A 16,990-nucleotide genomic window follows, 5' to 3' on the forward strand; every position below is an offset into this window, starting at 1 on the left:
TAATAGGATATAGTGAACCTCTCCATGTGGCAGGCATTGTTCTAAATAATCTCTCCTAGTTCACACAGCAACCTTAAGAAGTGGATATATTATAATATCTGTTTTATAAGTAGGGAAACTGAGACTTTCTGAGTAATTTGGCTAAGGTCACACAGCTAATAAGTGATAGAGCTGGGATGTGAAACTGGGTTTCTTTGGCTCCGCACCTAGTATTTCATCAGTATTCTGAGGTGTTTTGCTTTTTTTTCTGTCTCTCATTCTGAATGAAAAGCCGATGATGCTATTGTCCAGAATACACCCAGAGTTGAGAGGGGAGGCTTACTTGAAGAGAAAAGTGACACTGAATTAACACTTTTGAATTTGGTGTAAAAGTCAGATAGCAAGGAGAAAATGTCCAGGAGTCAGTGAGAATGGCACCTTAGGAGGCAGAATGGCTGGGATATCAGTAGGTGAGGGAGCCATTTCTGTAAGAGATGGCTCAGGCTGCGAGACTGTGGGACTGTCAGTTGGAGCAGTGCAGGATGAGGAGTTCTTGCTCATCTTACTTGGAAAGCTCCTTTCCCCATGTGCTCTTGATAATTCCTGGATGCCGTGGCTGAGAGCTCCTATCCATTGGTGCTGCTGTGATAGTGTTGGTTTTTTCCACCTGGAGAGAACTAAACCCCTCCTTCACTTCTCCCATTACCTCTGTCTTCGTCTCAGATAGAATGGATGGAAGTTAGATGTAACACCTGCTTCATTGGAGGTGTCAGGGGACCGTCCTTATTGGACAGCAAGCCTAGTGGGCACCTTTTCATCACAGATTCTCCTTTTCTCCTGACACAGGCATTGAATGCCCCAGAGGAGCCCGAAACCTCCCAGGCCTGGTGCAGGAAGGAGAGCCCTTCAGCGAGGAAGCTACACTTTTCACCAAGGAACTGGTTCTGCAGCGAGAGGTAGGACATCTTCCTGTTGCTTCTTCTGTGAGGAGGGGTGACAAAATAAGGCTCCCTTGGTCTGCCATGTCAGAGATCTGTCTGTTGTTTTTTCCACTGCTCAGCCTTGCACATCCATAAGCCATTCTTGTGTCTGCCCACATCTTATTTCCCTGAGCCCTGCTTCATTGGCCAGCCACCCCCAAATTGCTCCCCTCCACTGGTAGCCTGGGATGTGTGGTGGACACCAGGCCAGCCCAGCCAGGCTCCTGATGCAGAGAGCTTACATCTTTGCATTCTTCCTCCTTGGTGAATTAGCCTGAGTTGCCTGTCTCCAGCTGGATTTAGAAGCTTGACTAACCCTGTCAGGGGCCAATTTTCTTTGAACATTTATTTGTATCTTTGAGTAATTGCATTTTCTGTAGCGGGTTTTCTGACTTAATTTAATTGTATTTCTGTTTCTGCCTGTTGGGCTGGCTCTTGCACGCAGGAGTTAGGATCTCAGCTGCTGTGGTGCCCTTCTACCTGCTAATTTTGCTCAAGCCTTCGTCAACAGATCCATCTTCTTTCCAGGAGTATGCCAGCCATTTGTCCTGCTAGGTGGGCACAAGAAAGGAGCAGCAGGGAGGTGTGCTTGGCTCAGCCTTAGGATTTTTGAATCTGCCATTGTCCCCATTTCTTTTACAATCATCTATAGGGTCCCTCCAGCTTTCATAATACTCACAGAGGTACAAGATTATAGGGTCCTAGAGGCTGTCTCTCTAATGAGTCTTCGTAGATCTTTGCGAGCAGATGCGTGGACTTCTTTAGGATGCTCAGTGATAAAAATACCTGTTTATAAGCTTCAGCCTCTGAAGCTGATTTGAATTGCTAAGAAATACATGAGGCGTGAGAGAACAAGAGAACACGCCAGTCCGAGATGCTTATGTTGGACTATCCTGGCCTTGAGAGAAGTGTTGGTTGCCACCTCTTTGATTCTTTACTGCTTGCCTTCTTATTTTGTAGAAGAAAGTAGAGTGGCCTAACAAATCCTGAATTCTCAGTTCCATTTCCCAAACATCAGCTACAACAATCTGGGTATCACATTTGCTTTGTTGGCTATCCGTACAATGATTGGGGGACTGGGGGGCTTAATTGTATCATCAGATTCACATTGCCCTCTATTTTATTTTTTGTGAAGATGCATGCAAAGTAAAAATCCTTATATTGACATGGAAGGTGCTTCCCCCTCTCCCGTTTTGTAATTACACAATGCTGCCTGAATTTTTATCAATTAAAAATAACCCCGTGCAAGAGAAGTATTTCAAAAATCCAAACACTCCAGTTGTCTATAAGTGCCTGTTGCAGTTTTTGAAGTGGCCTAGGGATTAAGTGGACGGGGCAGATATTGTAGAATTTCCCTCTAATTTTGGATAATGAACTGCAAAGTAACTATGTTGGTAAAAGCAGGTGAGTCTGTTCAAATTCACAGCTTAAAGACATTGCCCAAGGATGCAGCAACAGACTTTTGTTTGTTTGTTGTGCTTTGGATGGAGGAAGGAAATCCCTTCATTAGACTGCCCAAGACATTGGTTGGTGGCATTCTCATCATTTACTGTCTAAGTCAAATTTCTCACCATCATTGTCTTCCTACTGTTTCCCATCTCCTAAAGTTTCTTTCCCTTTCTTTTTCAACTGTCTTTTTCCCAACCACCTTTCTTCCTGATCATGTTTCTGGCCCACTGATGAGATCCAAAAGTACAAGGGGGTCCAAGAGAATACTGATCACTAAAAGGAGTGAGTGGCCCAAAACTCTTTTACTCTCCCATGGTTACTGCGACCTTACCTTTGTCTTATATTTGCTAATACTTGACTGTTGAAAAAGATTAAAATTTTCCCCAGTTTTCTTTGAGGAAACTCTTTGGTGTTCTTGGTATGTAATTGAGTTTGCAGATCCTTAGTCTAATCCAGAGTCGATCTTTCTTGATTATAGTGGCCCAATCTTTCATATCCCTAGGTTGAGGGTCTCAATAAGAACCTTTGTGCGTTTTCTTAGCTACTTATATGATTACTTGGGCTGGCTGTTTTGAAAGTTCTTTACACTGAGAAAATGTGAGTATGTCCTAAACTATGAATAATTCAAAAATCTGACTAAAAGATCCAGTAATACCCTACTGTCCTGAACATTTCCTTTGTATTATGTATGAAAACTTTTTTCTGAACAGTGTAGGAATGGAGAGGTTTGTGTTTTGTTACAGGCTTATTCATGTACTTTTACCTATGTAGTACCTCCATTTTTATTTCATAAGTTGTCTTGGGGAATGCTTCTCTTTGTCCTACTCCCCCAACCCCACAAAGATCTAGCAGAAGAGGAAAGTCCCAGTACGTTGGTACTCCTGGATGCAGAGGTCCTTCCCGCCCTCAGCGGAAGTCCTGAGCAATGCATGGATGCCTGAGTGTGGGCCCACGACCTCCCACCTCATGCAGCTCTTACCTTCCAGGCAGCCTCTATCTTGCCCACAGTGCACGACAGTGCAGGAACTCTCCTGGAGCTGAGCCACTGCTGGGATGGCCGCAGTTGAACTGGTTTTTTGCACCTTTTACCTGTTCCTTGATCATGAGTTTTAGCTCAGATAACCAGGTATTTTGAAGACGTGATTGTCCTTGGCCCTGCCCCATCCCTTCCCTTTAAAGTTTTAAATTTTTTTTCATGTCTTTTCTTTGGCCAGAATTTCTCTATCCCCCGCATGCCTTCCTCGGTTACCATAAATGTGCATTATCCTAGGAAAGATGAAGCCCACAGGTTGTACGATTTCAAAGTACTTCCTGGGCCCCTTTGTGTGATCCGACAGAGGCCTGGTCATCAAGTTGGATTTCCCTATGTGAAACCATAAACTGACCTGAGGAAGATACAGAGGGGAGAGGGGCTGTGTAACGGTGACTGCCTCTAGGCCAGCCTTCTGCCAGGCAGAGAACAGGAAGCTGGCATGCAGGGTGTCTGGCACTGGTAAATGACACCATGTTTGTAAGTGCATTGTCCTGGCTTTTGGTGGGCTGTGCAGGAATTCCTGCCTGAATTATAGTCTTTCCATCTCATATCTTCATGTCTGAATCCCTCAAGCTTTAGACAAGTCTTTTATCTCCGTTTTCAGTTGGCTCCCATTATCTTGAGACCTCATAATGCTGCTTTCCTTAAATTTGTTTTACAGTGACACTAGTCAGCACAGAGCTACTCACATTTCTGGCCACCACTCGGCTCCATTATCTTGACTTCTCTCCTGCCCCCTTACGTTGCAGTTCTTCTTTTACACCACCGTTTTACATGTTGCTCCTCCTTAGCCATTGGTTCCTGTTGGCTTTTGTTCTTTTACCTGAGTTGGAAATCTGGGAAGACAATTCCAGCTCAGTGGTCTGGGCATTCTGGTGGTGCTGCCAGCCCCAGGGCAGGAAGAACAGTGAGCGAGACAGTGTGCCATTACCTGCTTCTCCAGCCTTGAAGCCCAAAGCAGCCAAGGAACTCTCAAATGACGATCACTTTTACTCAAAAAAAAATACAGTAAATTCAGTCTTTCTTTCTAGCCTGACTCCACTGGTATTTAGGACGGGTGGGCAAATCTGTGCCACTGCCAGTTTTTACAATAAAGTTTCATTAAAACACAGCCATGCTAATTCTGTTTTTTGTTGTTGTTTGTTTGTTTGTTTGAAACAGAGTCTCGCTCTGTCGCCCAGGCTGGAGTGCAGTGGCGCGATCTCAGCTCACTGCAACCTGCGCCTTCCGGGTTCGAGCAATTCTCCTGCCTCAGCCTCCCGAGTAGTTGGGATTACAGGCCTGCGCCACCACGCTCAGCTAATTTTTTTTTTTTTTGTATTTTTAGTAGAGATGGGGTTTCACCATATTGGCCAGGCTGGTCTCGAACTCCTGACCTTGTGATCTGCCCACCTCAGCCTCCCAAAGTGCTGGGATTACAGGCATGAGCCAACCGCGCCTGGCCTGGCCATGCTAATTCTTTCATGTGTTGTCTATAGCTGCTTTCATACTATAACAGCCGAGTTGTGTAGTTACAACAGAGGCTATATGGCTTGCAAAGCCTAAACTATTTACGATCTCTTCCTTTACCAAAAAGTTTGCTGACTACTGCTGCATATGGTATGCTGAATTGGGTTTAAATGGCTTGTAATAGCCCTGAAAATTTAAGTTGGCTCTCCTGTCCCCTGCCGTTGAGGCTGGACTGCATGAGATTATTGTACCTGTTGGCTGTAGCTGTGACTATGAGCTGAGTGCCATGTCCCATTGGATAGCATGTACTTGGTGACCCATGACCCACATACAGCTGACTCTTTAAGGCAGTTCCCTACCCCACAGTCAAGGACAGGAAGATCTGGTGTGATTTCCCAGATGGGGAGTTGTGCCTGTTACTAGCATCCCCCAGAAATAGTTGAGAGATAGCATTAGCTAATGGGTAAATAACTGGCTTAAAAGTGTAAACTCCTGGGTTTTCACACTCCAGTTTTTATGTGGTCCTGGATATGTGATTCTTTTCTGCCTTGGCATTCCTGTCTAAAACACTGATCTAGCAATCCCAAGCCATCCTTTCCTTTTTGCATCCCTTGTTCTGAATAAAACAGTGATTTCATATCTCTTCTCACTTTCTTCCAGAAGGCAGCTAGCCAGCACATACTCACTGACCAGTTGCTGCCTGCACAGCAGTGTTTTCACTGCTGTGTTGGAGAAACCCGAAGTCTTAAAGAAAGGGCCATAAGGTATTATTTAAAGAGATCAGTGTCATAGTTTAACTGTCTTCACAGTTCCAGGCTGTAGGAGGTACAGTTTCTGAGGACAGGGGCAATGTATGTGGGTTTGGTGATCATTTCTAAGGCCTTTTTTGATGACCCCTTTGTCCTCTCTGAGACATTAGAATTGCTCTTTGCTGCTGCCTGAAAAATGATGTCCTCATGCTGGACAGCCCCAGCTGAAAACTCAGGCTGCTGCCTTGACCTATTTCCCTTCTCCCTGCTGGCATTAAAAGGGAGGATGTCCCCCGGGGAGCTCATTCTGCAGGCTGCAGTGGCCAAGGCAGAGTCCTGGGTTTCCTCTCTCTCCCTTACTCCCTGCTTTAAAAAAAAAAAAGATACAGAAAAACATAAGCAACTGTTGCCGTTGGGGAAAAAAAAAAGTATTTACGTTTCAGGGGAATGTGGCCTCAGCCATGAATATTGGTGTGTATTTATGAAGGGGTGTATGTCTGGGAAATAAAACTTAGAATACAAGAAAAAGTGATTTCATTTCTTTCATCGTAGCTCCAAGTGTGCTGTATCGTGTCTGAAATAGATAAACTGCTCTAAGCAGTTTCAAGTTTATCTCAATCTCTGTCCTTCTTGTGCCCTCGGTCCTTTCCTTACATCACCTCACAAGCGCTGTGGTGTATGCTCTCTTAGCCCTTCCCATTCCATCTCTCTGCGCAGGCTCCTTCCCTGTCGAGGAGACCCACAAGAGAGGGAACACTAGCAAAGTTGTATCTCTGGATCAAAGGAATGAGGACAGTTCAAGCCACAGGAAATTCCAAGAAAGTAATGGACTCCCAGTGAGGGTGAATCCAGTGCAGCCTACTCTCCTGACCCTCCCTGATGGCCATGTCGCTTGGGAACCCTCTCCAAGCCACTAATAATTACCTGCTGGAAAAGCAAGCAGGCTGTCTGGCAATGTTTCATTTATTTTCACAAAGCCCCCTTATTCTAGATGATCTCAGCCACTGCCCAGGAAAAAGGGAACATGTTATGGTCAGCTTTCTAAATAGCTCTCTCATCCCACAAGCTTTTAAAGGCTGTTTGGAGGCTTAAGGCCTTTATCACCTCCCTACACATGCTTGACAGTTCATCACCCACCAGTGGTCTTTAATTTCAAGCAGTTTATTCTTAGTTAAGGGCCATATTCTTTGAAGAAGGCCCAGGTAAGAAAAACTCCTGTCTTAATAGTGATCAAACCTTAATTTTATATAGCATTTTCTCATTTTAAAAGTGTTTTCATGCATAATATTTCATTTTAATCTCACAGCAAACCTATAAGAAAAATATTAACCCTGTCTTACAGTTCAGGACACCAAAATGCACAGTAACTTGCCTCTGTTCACAGAGCTCATGGTAAGACATATACTAAAACTCAAATATCTGCATTCCAAATCAAATGCTTTTTCTCCTCAAATCTTGCCAGTTTTGCTTTTAGAAGGCAATAATTCTTTTAGCCATATTTTACCATTTTTCAACCATAGAATATCTGGAACTAGTTAAAGGAATAGTAGAGGACTTCCCTGAAGGTCCCACATTGACTAAGAGTCAGTCTTCTATAGGGCATGGATTCTGATCCTGAATGCTTCCAAGACTGCAGAGGAATTTGAAGGATTTGCTATGCCCATGCCTCCCCTAAATATTTACTCTGCTCTTCCCACAGCTCCTGTGTCTATTGATTGTCTGATTCCCGCTTCATCTGCTGTTTGATTTTTGTGGGCCTAACTTCTCCCATTTGCTCATGTATGTCTATATTCCTATATCTAATGTTTCTTAAAAGACAAATCTGACTGTGTAGGTGCATTTGTTTAAAAAATATAACTCCCCATTGCCTCTGGGATAAAGTCTTATCTCAGTTTACATATATTCTTGATAACCTCTCCAACTTTATGTCTCACCACTCCCACTCACTTCGTAATTCATGCCTTATCAGAATGGACCTGTTATACTGGCAGTTCGCCATATATACCATTACATTTTGTTTCTCCCATCTCTCAGGTAGACTTACACTTTCGGCCCAGCACATCAGTCATCCCCCTTGCTTGCTTTCCTGTTCACTCCTGTTCTGGAAGGTGCATCACCTTTTCTTGGAAGCCTTCCCTTGCTCTCCCAGGCTAGATGAGATATCCTTCCATCAGTTCCCACAGCACCCTGTGCATATATCTATTGTGCACTTACCAATAGTATACAAGGGATCTATGACCCAAGTCTCTCCCCACTAGCTTGTAAGCTCCTCACAGACAGGAACCATGTTTTGTCTTTGTACTCTAGTGCCTAGTATATAAGAGATACTCAATAAATAAATATTTGTCAAATCAACGAATTGATTCCTTGTGACCTAATTCTAGAGAATGGGAAGAAGGCCTGTTATTTTGTTGTCGTTTATGGTTCTTTAGGAAAGCTCTCCAAGCTTGGCATTTGTCAGGGTGGGAGGAAAACTGTTGAAGTATTAAGACTGGACACATGGCTGCTAATTCATCAGCTTATCATTGAAAAAGTCCATAGCCAAAACCTGACTGTGCACTTACTGACCTGCCGGGGTCTCCTGTCTCTCCAGCCAGTATATTTAAAGGTAATGAGATAATGATGAGTGTTTTGAAAAATGTTTAGTGTTCAAATAGAAACCATTCGTGTCCCTTCACTCTCTGAACAGTCTGCAAATCTCTCCCTCTCTGGTATGTTTCTGTTTTGTGGATTAGACTGCTAAATAAGCAAAGAGTTAATTTTGAAGTTCAGGTCAACAAATTCCTGTTTGGAGACAGGCTGTTCCTGAATACCAGGTTGTTATCTGTCTATTACAGCCCCTTCACTTCTGGGCTCCTGGCCCTTTGCGAAGTACTTCAAAAAGCCTAGAGAGAAGAGAGGGCCCTCAAATCCCATTCCAGCCCCTAAATGAAAGTGGTATCACAAGGAGAAGAGTGGAGGTAGAAATGTACCGTGGGGGACGTTGCCCCATTGCGTTTCTTCCCCTGACTACTGGGCTTCCCCTATCAGCTTTTAACGGCTGGAAGTAGCTGAGTTTCCAGTCACTGGTGGCCTTCCCCAAGTGAGCTCAGCAGCATGTGCTGATAGGTGCCAATACTGTGCTGGCTCCAGTGGGATTCCTCTCTGCAAAGCTGCTGGCTCAGCTTGGCTGTTTCCCTATTCCTCTCCTTAGAACTTTCATAGCCAGTCAAGCATAGAATTGCATCCATTCTTCTGAAATAGGTACTGTGCCTAATTTTTCATTGGCTTGGCCAAGATCCTATTACCTGTAATTATGTCATATGGGCTGACTGGTGTAGGTTTGATAGGCCTCACTGCTCTCCAGAGGCTAGTGTTCCTACCCCAGGATGGCTGCTGGGATTAGGAGTGGAATGTGGAATAGTTTAGGACCACAAGAGATCTGGCCTCCTTGGAACATGTAGGAAGGCCTCAAGGATGTAATTCTAGCCCAGGGAAGAAAATCCTTTTCAGCAGACGCTTCCCTTCCCTTCCCCTAGGGAATGGGTCCCTGCTATAGTAAACTCTTCCTTAAGAGAGTTTTATGTTTTCTCTGTCAGATCAATTTGTTTTTCTTAATGTTGTTCCTATCAAAAAAAAAAAAAAAAAAAAAAAAAAAGGAAGAAATACAGTCCTCAGACCTGACAGTTTCATTTTTCCCCCCAAGTAGAAGCAATAGAAACCTTAGCAGTTCCAAGACTCCTGGCACTCACTTTTCCTCTCCATCTTTAGGTCTAACCCAGCTCAGCCCAGAGTAAAGACGTAAAAGCCTCACATGTGATTTCCTCTTGCATTTTTTCTGCTAGAAGGGTCCACAGTACTTACTTTATGCCTCATCTCAATTGAGGCTGGATGATGAGGATAGTGGGCAGTGATTGCAATTGGGGAATGCATGTACTGGATCACATAAGGTCATGAAAGTCCTTGAAACAGAGCCTTGCCAAGCAGAACCCTTGCCACTCATGGTATTCGATACAGTCTACCCATCTGACATGAAATGATATTCTTAATGAGCCATTCCTATGGAAGATAGCTATTGCCAGGCACATTCAGTCTCCTGGTCTCCCTCTCTTATAGCTGTATAGGGCCTATGACCTAGAATAAATGGAAAAATGTTATCAGGAGGAAGAGACTGCTGGACTCCCCTGAGAGGTAGGGTTTGTGCTAGGAGAGCTGGGTGCCATTTATTTCATTTTGATATATCAGGTGCTCCTAGTAACAATTCCTGGTTTCTCTTACCTCTTTAATCATCCTGAATAGTCACTGCTTCTTGAGCTTTGGTGAGTGTTCTCTAAAAAAAAAAAAAAAAAAAAAAGATGGAAGCTAATATTTTTAATAACAAAGGGCTGAAGAAAAGCAGCTCGGAATTTTTATTTTTCAGGTGAAATACCTGTTGTGAAGTCTATTAACTTCCTTCTGGAAGCCTAATTTGGCAGTATCTACAGACAAGCAGATAATTTCTTGACAAACTAAAGATGACCTCACACAGACCTGCCCACTACTTGTTTTCAGAAGAACTTGTGAACCCAGAGCATTGGCCAACACCCATGCAGACTTGAGTGTCAGCTTGCTTTGCTTTTGCTTCTTTTTTTTTTTTGAGACAGGGTCTCACTCTGTCGCCCAGGCTGGAATGCAGTGGCACAATCATGGCTCACTGCAGCCTCAACCTCCCAGGCTCAGGTGACCCTCCCACCTCAGCCTCTCAAGCAGGTAGGACTACAGGCACATGTCCCCATGCTCAGCTAATGTTTTGTATTTTCTGTAGAGATAGGCTTTCACCATGTTGCCCAGGCTGGTCTCAAACTCTGGGCTCAAGAGATCTGCCTGCCTCAGCCTCCCAAAGTGCTGGGATTACGGGCATGAGCCACTGCACCTGGCAAGTGAACTTTAATGTGGCATGTTTGGAGTGTCTTCAGGCTTCAGGCCTCCCTGTTCCGTTTGTCCTAAACATTGCAAGCCATGCCGATTGTCTGAATATCCCCTGTGGAATTACATAATTCAACTCATACCTTTTTAGAACATAGCTCTTAATACATAATAGCAAGGCTACCTGAGCCACCAGCAGAGCACAAGCAGACTGTAGATTGCATTTTTTCTCCAGGTAATACTAACATTGTGGTGTTTCACATGTGATTCGCCCAAGGACACAGGGGCGACTGTTCTGGTGGATGAGCTGACCTTCACCCTGCCCTGTTCTTGCCATTAGCATGCCCACTCCCTGTGTCTGTTGCCAAGGACTTGAAGAGAACCTCCGTGTTCCAAACCTGGCTTTATTGATGAACTTCCCACTTGCTACTCCACCCGTGATGGTTTCTGGTCAGCTGCACTTAAATGGATTTTGAAAATGAAAGTGACCAATGGTCTGTTACGAAATGCGGCACATGACATAAGATTATGAGCAAGCTTGAGAATTAAGAACAGAGATACCCTAACCTGGTCAAAACAACATGTTTCACATAGTGAGAAAGGAATAGCTCATTCTTAGACTCTTCTTTAGGACATTTAAGGGCGTCTTTTCCTTCTTAACGAAACTGTGAAAAGTCAAACCTAGGTTCTCATTCCACCTTCACCATTTGCTGTCTGACCATGGACACATGCCTTAGCCTCTCTAAACCGAGGGCAATCTCAGTGCCTATTAGAATTTAATATGAAGGCTATCCCTAGCATTGTGCAATGCAGCCATCCTGCTAAACCTAATTGCCTCTCCTATGTAAGGAGGGTACCTTCTCACTTAGGGTTACTGTGAAAATTAAGTGTATGTGTAAACCGTTCCTCACAACCCAAGATATTAAACACTCAGTGAGTGGTAGCTTACAGCATCATTTTTATTATTAATAGAAATTCTCTCAGCCAGGCACAGTGGCTCATGCCTGTAATCCCAGCACTTTGGGAGGCCAAGGTGGGCCGATCACCTGAGATCGCGAGTTTGAGACCAACCTGACCAACATGGAGAAACCCCGTCTCTCCTAAAAATACAAAATCAGCTGGGCGTGGTGGCACATGCCTGTAATCCCAACTACTTGGGAGGCTGAGGCAGGAGAATCACTTGAACCCAGGAGGCGGAGGTTGCAGTGAGCCAAGATCGCACCACTGCACTCCAGTCTGGGCAACAAGAGCGAAACTCTGTCTCAAAAAAAAAAAAAAAGAAAAAAAAAAGAAATTCTCTCAGGGCTTAACTGAAATTTAGGACTTGAACTTCAGTATGTACAAAACCAGAGTAGAGTTCTAGGCTGGATCTAGGTATGTGTGTTTTGAGCAGCATTCAGATTAGAATCAACAAAGAACAATCCTCCCAGTGCTCTTCACTCCCCCAGCCTGTCTAAGCCAGTGATGGCACATAGGCATATGCTACCCCTATTCGGGTTGTCCACCCATGGCAGACATTGCCAGTCAGTCACTGCGTTGCTTTGGCTCAGGGCTCAGATCCTTCTCAAAACAGGGATCCTCGCTACTACTACCAGTTGAGAGGATTTGGCACTTAACGGAAACCTATTTTCCATCCTTGGTCTAAATTTGCAAAGGAGTATTTCTTTAAGTACCCTCAGGACATCAGCCAGTCTTTTATTCTGTGAAGTAAAATAACATAAGGTCTCTTTGTCTCTGATTCCTCATGGTCCCACACATTAGGCAGTATTACGTTCAGTGGAAAACCAAAGGTCTGAAGGTAATGCCAGCAAGTCCTAACCTACGCAAGATGCCTTTTCTAGACTTGGCTATGGACTGATAAGGTGATCACCAAGGGAGGGTTGACACCAGGACTCCACACATACCTCATGGATGTCTAAGGAATAATGGTTTGACCATCTTTGCAGTGTTCTCCACTTGCCATGGGGGTATTTGGAGACTAATCTGCCAACAGTGAGGGCTCTCTGCTTTTTCTGTTGATGCAGGTCTTCTCTCACATTGTCACAGCAGCTTGAAAATGAGGGATATGGGTATGAACTATCTAGGTCCTGGCTGGTACAGGCTTCCTTATCCTCTGACAGAATAGCAGTGCTCCTTTGTGTCTCCATACTTTCCTACGATGACCACAACAATCCAGGATTGCCATAGATTTGTCCTTGACCTGCATTAAGTTGAAGAGTTGGAAGATAGATAGCACAGTGCCAGCAGAAGCGCTAAAGAAAGAACTAGGTGGTAACACAGGCTGGGCACAGTGGCTCACGCCTGTAATTCCAACACTTTGGAGGCCGAGGCAGGGGGATCACATGAGGCCAGGATTTTAAGACCAGCCTGGCCAACATGGCGAAACCTTGTCTCTAATGAAAATACAAAAGTTAGCCTGGTGTGATGGCACATCCCTGTAGTCCCAGCTACTCGGGAGGCTGAGGCCGAGAATCGGTGGCAGAGGTTGCAGTGAGCCGAAATCGTGCCACTGCACTCCAGCCTGGGCGACAGAGCCAAGACTCTCCAAAAAAAAGAAAAAAAAATGAAAATGAAAAAGAAAGATCTAGGTGTTAAACAAGACTGAAAAGGATAGGAAAAGGCCTCCAAGAAGAAGCGTTTGGGTCACTGTAGGAAGAACAGGTACCTCTTGAACCGGGAATGAAAGAAGGAACTGTGCTGTTTTCCTTTTCAGCTTAACATAATGCCTTCCTCTTCTCCCCTTTCCCTTCTCTTGATGCAGTCGAATTCTTTTTAATGGTTACCAGAAAAGGATTTGGCATTGGGTGTACAGCTAGAGGTGGAAGATCATGCAAATAAGACCAACAGGTCCCTCCATTCCCCACCAGCAGCCTGCATGTGCCATTTCACTTCACACATCTCTATAATGCTTGCGGTGCTGGGGTGCCGTTACCTCTCCAGTTAAATAAATCTCAAACCACCGACCCAGGGTTTTCATAGCAGTGTTGCAGCCATATATGAGGAAATGCAACAAACAGTCCATTAGCACTGATTGGATATGGATTTTTGGCCTGGCCACCTGCCACTTGGTAATTTTAGAATAGGGTCACTTTCGGAATTGGAAGATTCCTTGTGGGAGGGGACTGGTGTTTGCTAAATAGCTGTATCTTACCATCACGCCCCTTCACAGCCAAGCTCCCTGCCTCTGGAGTGAGGGGCTGGTCTCGTGGCCTGCCTGGCAGAAAGGGCTAGAGCTCCTTCTTCATCAGCTTCCAGGGCTGCAGACGTGGCCATTTCCAAACACCCAGGGTGCACTTAACCACTTCCTCCTCCTAATCTCAGCATTTCCACTCTAAACACATCAGCAGCTTTGTAACTTACTTTCTTTTTTTTCTTTTTCTTTTTTTTGTCCTATGTTTTGGCCCTTGATGTATTTGTGGGAGGAAGATGGGTAGACTGGCTAACTGTGATATCAACTGATTTCCAAATGATACAGTTATACCCTGAGTCAGTTTCTGGAGAATAAGCAAGGGTGCCAAGAGCATTGTGGAGGGCTCTCATTGTTTTTACATGTCAGTGACTGCCTGCCTTGGTTTTGCCAGCTGCAAAATGGAAAAACTAAGCCCTCTTTTGCCTAGAGAATGCTAAAAGGTGAATACTCAGGTGTGGTGGGGAGGTTTCTAAGGAGACCCAGACCCCAGATGATGCACTAAGAGTGCTGTGTGACCTGAAGAGGGACCTCTGGTCAGAACGTTTTTTTCTGTCACCAGCAACTGAATAATTATGCCCAGTTGGTAGAATAGGAGAACTGTTGGTCTGGGACCCTGAGATCTGACCATGATGTTCCCCATTGGACTAAACTTTGGCCAATATTTCCTTTTCTCTATGCCATGAAATCTTTTGCATTGCCTTTTTCTGGACATGAGTAGAGTACTGACTTTGGCTTCTGATAAGCAGCATATCCTAAAGAGAATCTGTCCCAGAGGACTTAGGGGTTCCTTCAGTCTTTGCCGCTCTGGTTGCACTATTCCTGAGCTGAAGATGAAAACAGACATCAGATGTTCGTCTTTGTGTTATGGGTTGTTATCCCCAGCCATCATAACCCTGTGTCTTATTTCCTGGTTGTCTGCATAAGGCCATATTTACATAGAGTTTGTCGTCTTGCCTGTGTGGTCAGTATCCCTTTCACCCTAGGTTTACAGCCAGACCTCTAACATTTTTGACCCAGGCCTCTGATATTCATGCCATGTCTTTTGCCCAGAGTATTTCAAAGGACAGGCCTGTGCCCTAGATGCTGTGATCTTTGTTATTTTCAAGTACGAAGCAAGATAGTTTTGCCTTATTTGCTGTCTGTCTATATTTTCTTGGCATGTCAGCCAGGGAGTGAGGTTAGTAAGATATAGCTAGAGATTGCCCTTGAAGCTTTTGATTCTTGCTTTCCTGTCCAGAATTATAGTCAGTTGTTGAGATAGCCTATCCCAACACCACTAACGTGTGACAACTTCAAAAATTCATGAGGCCTTGGGATTCACAGCACCTCTCAATAATCTAGCCTTGTATCAAGAGAAGTAGCCCTGCTGGAGCATTGCCAGCATGTGAGGTGCAGAGGGGCCCTCCGTTAGCCAGCCCTTCAGCCCTTCCAGGTATGAGAAAGGGCTCTTCATGCCACACTCACATGTGCACCCATGCATGCCTAACACCCAGTGACTGGAAGACTGCCTCCAGGGAAATACAGCAGGCTTACACCGCCCAGACAGTCTTTCATCTGTCCTTCCTCTTTCATTCTTTCACCCGCCCCCTTGTGTTTCTGTAATTTGTACAGTATCATTGAAAGGTGTTGAAGAGATCAATAGCAATTCACCTTTTCCCTTATTGATTCAAGTGATGGCAAGAAAAAATGGCAAGTAGTACCAATTCATTTGTCATGAGCTATCCATTTCCTACCAAGCCACCAGTGACCTCTCCCAATGCCTGTTCTGTTGCTGATTTACAGTTGGGATTACTTCTTTTTCCAACCTGCTTTGATAGGAATGAGAGAACTACTGTGTTTGACTCCTGTAATCAAAGCTGGGTGAAGAAGGAGACTGCAGGTACTGAACAGGAAAATTGCTGTGGAGCCTGGTCTCCAACTCCGAGGCTTGCTTTATTTGAGGAGCTCCCTACCTGTGCTGGGCTCTCCAGCAGAGGCAATACGGCATCAGCTGATGGAGTTGCAGTCTCCCCCAGCACTTCTCAAGTCCCCACCCCCAGCCCCCGACCTTTTTCTAAAGGACACAGCCTTCCTTTATTATCTTTTTCCACAGAATGTAAAGTGAGTGTGCTGAGTGAAAAGTCCATGAACCCTGTGAACTGGCTCTGCTTTTGCCAAAGGTGCAAAGGTTTGTCATTCCCTTCATGAGCCTTCAAGTAGTAACTTCAGCTGACCCTGGGGGAATGTGAGGTCCGGCCTTAGCAGGGCTATGGGTGAAGGAAGTGTTCTTGTTCTTAGAGGGTTCTGTATCCACCAGGAATGTAGAGTGGAGACAGTTCTCAGCTTCTTTTTCTGAAATAAGCATGGGAAGGGTGTGTGTGTGTGTGTGTGTGTGTGTGTAAGGGTTTGTGTAAGGGGGTGTGTGTGTGTGTGTGTATCAGCCTCACTGGGAACAGTATCTTGACTTTCACTTGGGAAAGGTAATGGTGGATCCTCGTGTGTGTGGGCGTGCACATGTGTTTTGATCAGCCTCACTGGGAACAGTCTCTTGACTCTCATTTGGGGAAAGGTAATGGGGGATCCTCCCCCCAACTCCCAAATAGGACAGTTAGCTGCCACACACTTACATGCACATTTTTAAAACTGTGCATTGCGAATGGCAAATATGTATTAGTTTACTCACCTGGTGGGAGGACCAGGGTTCTTTGAATCCCAGGACTCTTAGGAGGGAAGTTAGCACTGACTACAAAGCCAAAGCTTGGTTAACCCAGCTGCTGCTTCTCCTTTATGTACCATATTTTGAAGGTTGTTGGTTCTTACACAGAAGCAACTATTGTCCCCCACACCCAGTGTGGTCACCAGGCCCTCTCAACTCCCATCAGTGCTGAAGTTTGCTGCTGTGGCATAAAGTGAGCCAATTCCCAGAAACTCCTGCCTATGTAGACTTTTGGCAGAGAGGCTGCATTTGGAGGGCTACCTGGAAGAGAACCCTGCTCAGCCACTTACCTGAGTGGGCAGTTAATGGTGAGCAGTGGGAGTGGCAGTTCCCAGGCTGGTTGTTGCCAGCATGGAGGTCGCAGTCTTTGTGTCAGCCCGAGCACACAGCCAGCCTTCTCCAGAGGAGCACTGCCATCTCAGTCTTGTTTCCTGAGCGCCGAGTGGGTTGAGGTCACTATTTTAGATGCCCCCTCTCCCAGTAGTGAGATTTCGCTAGAAACCCAGTGTTGCTGTGTCAGGTAGCTCTGCAGTCTGCGGAGCCAGGCCTGGAGAAGGCAGCCAGCTCTCTGTGAAGCTGGTT

The 16,990-nt window shown here is 45.1% G+C and overlaps 1 protein-coding gene and 1 long non-coding RNA gene across 2 annotated transcripts in view; one reads left to right on the forward strand and one right to left on the reverse strand.

The window, feature by feature from the left end:
* LOC129060469 (uncharacterized) overlaps window positions 1-15,733 on the reverse strand; it is a 61,381-nt gene extending 45,648 nt beyond the window's left edge. Inside the window, exon 1 of the long non-coding RNA XR_008527239.2 lies at window positions 9,897-15,733. This is a non-coding gene — a long non-coding RNA (uncharacterized LOC129060469). The remainder of the gene's footprint in view (window positions 1-9,896) is intronic.
* Window positions 1-16,990, forward strand: part of SND1 (staphylococcal nuclease and tudor domain containing 1) — a 433,869-nt gene that overhangs the window by 331,354 nt on the left and 85,525 nt on the right. The window contains 1 exon segment of the mRNA NM_001135474.1: window positions 826-935. Within this exon segment, the coding sequence (NP_001128946.1) occupies window positions 826-935 (110 nt within the window).

Source organism: Pongo abelii, chromosome 6 (assembly GCF_028885655.2).
Source record: "Pongo abelii isolate AG06213 chromosome 6, NHGRI_mPonAbe1-v2.0_pri, whole genome shotgun sequence".
Taxonomy (NCBI): Eukaryota; Metazoa; Chordata; class Mammalia; order Primates; family Hominidae; genus Pongo; species Pongo abelii.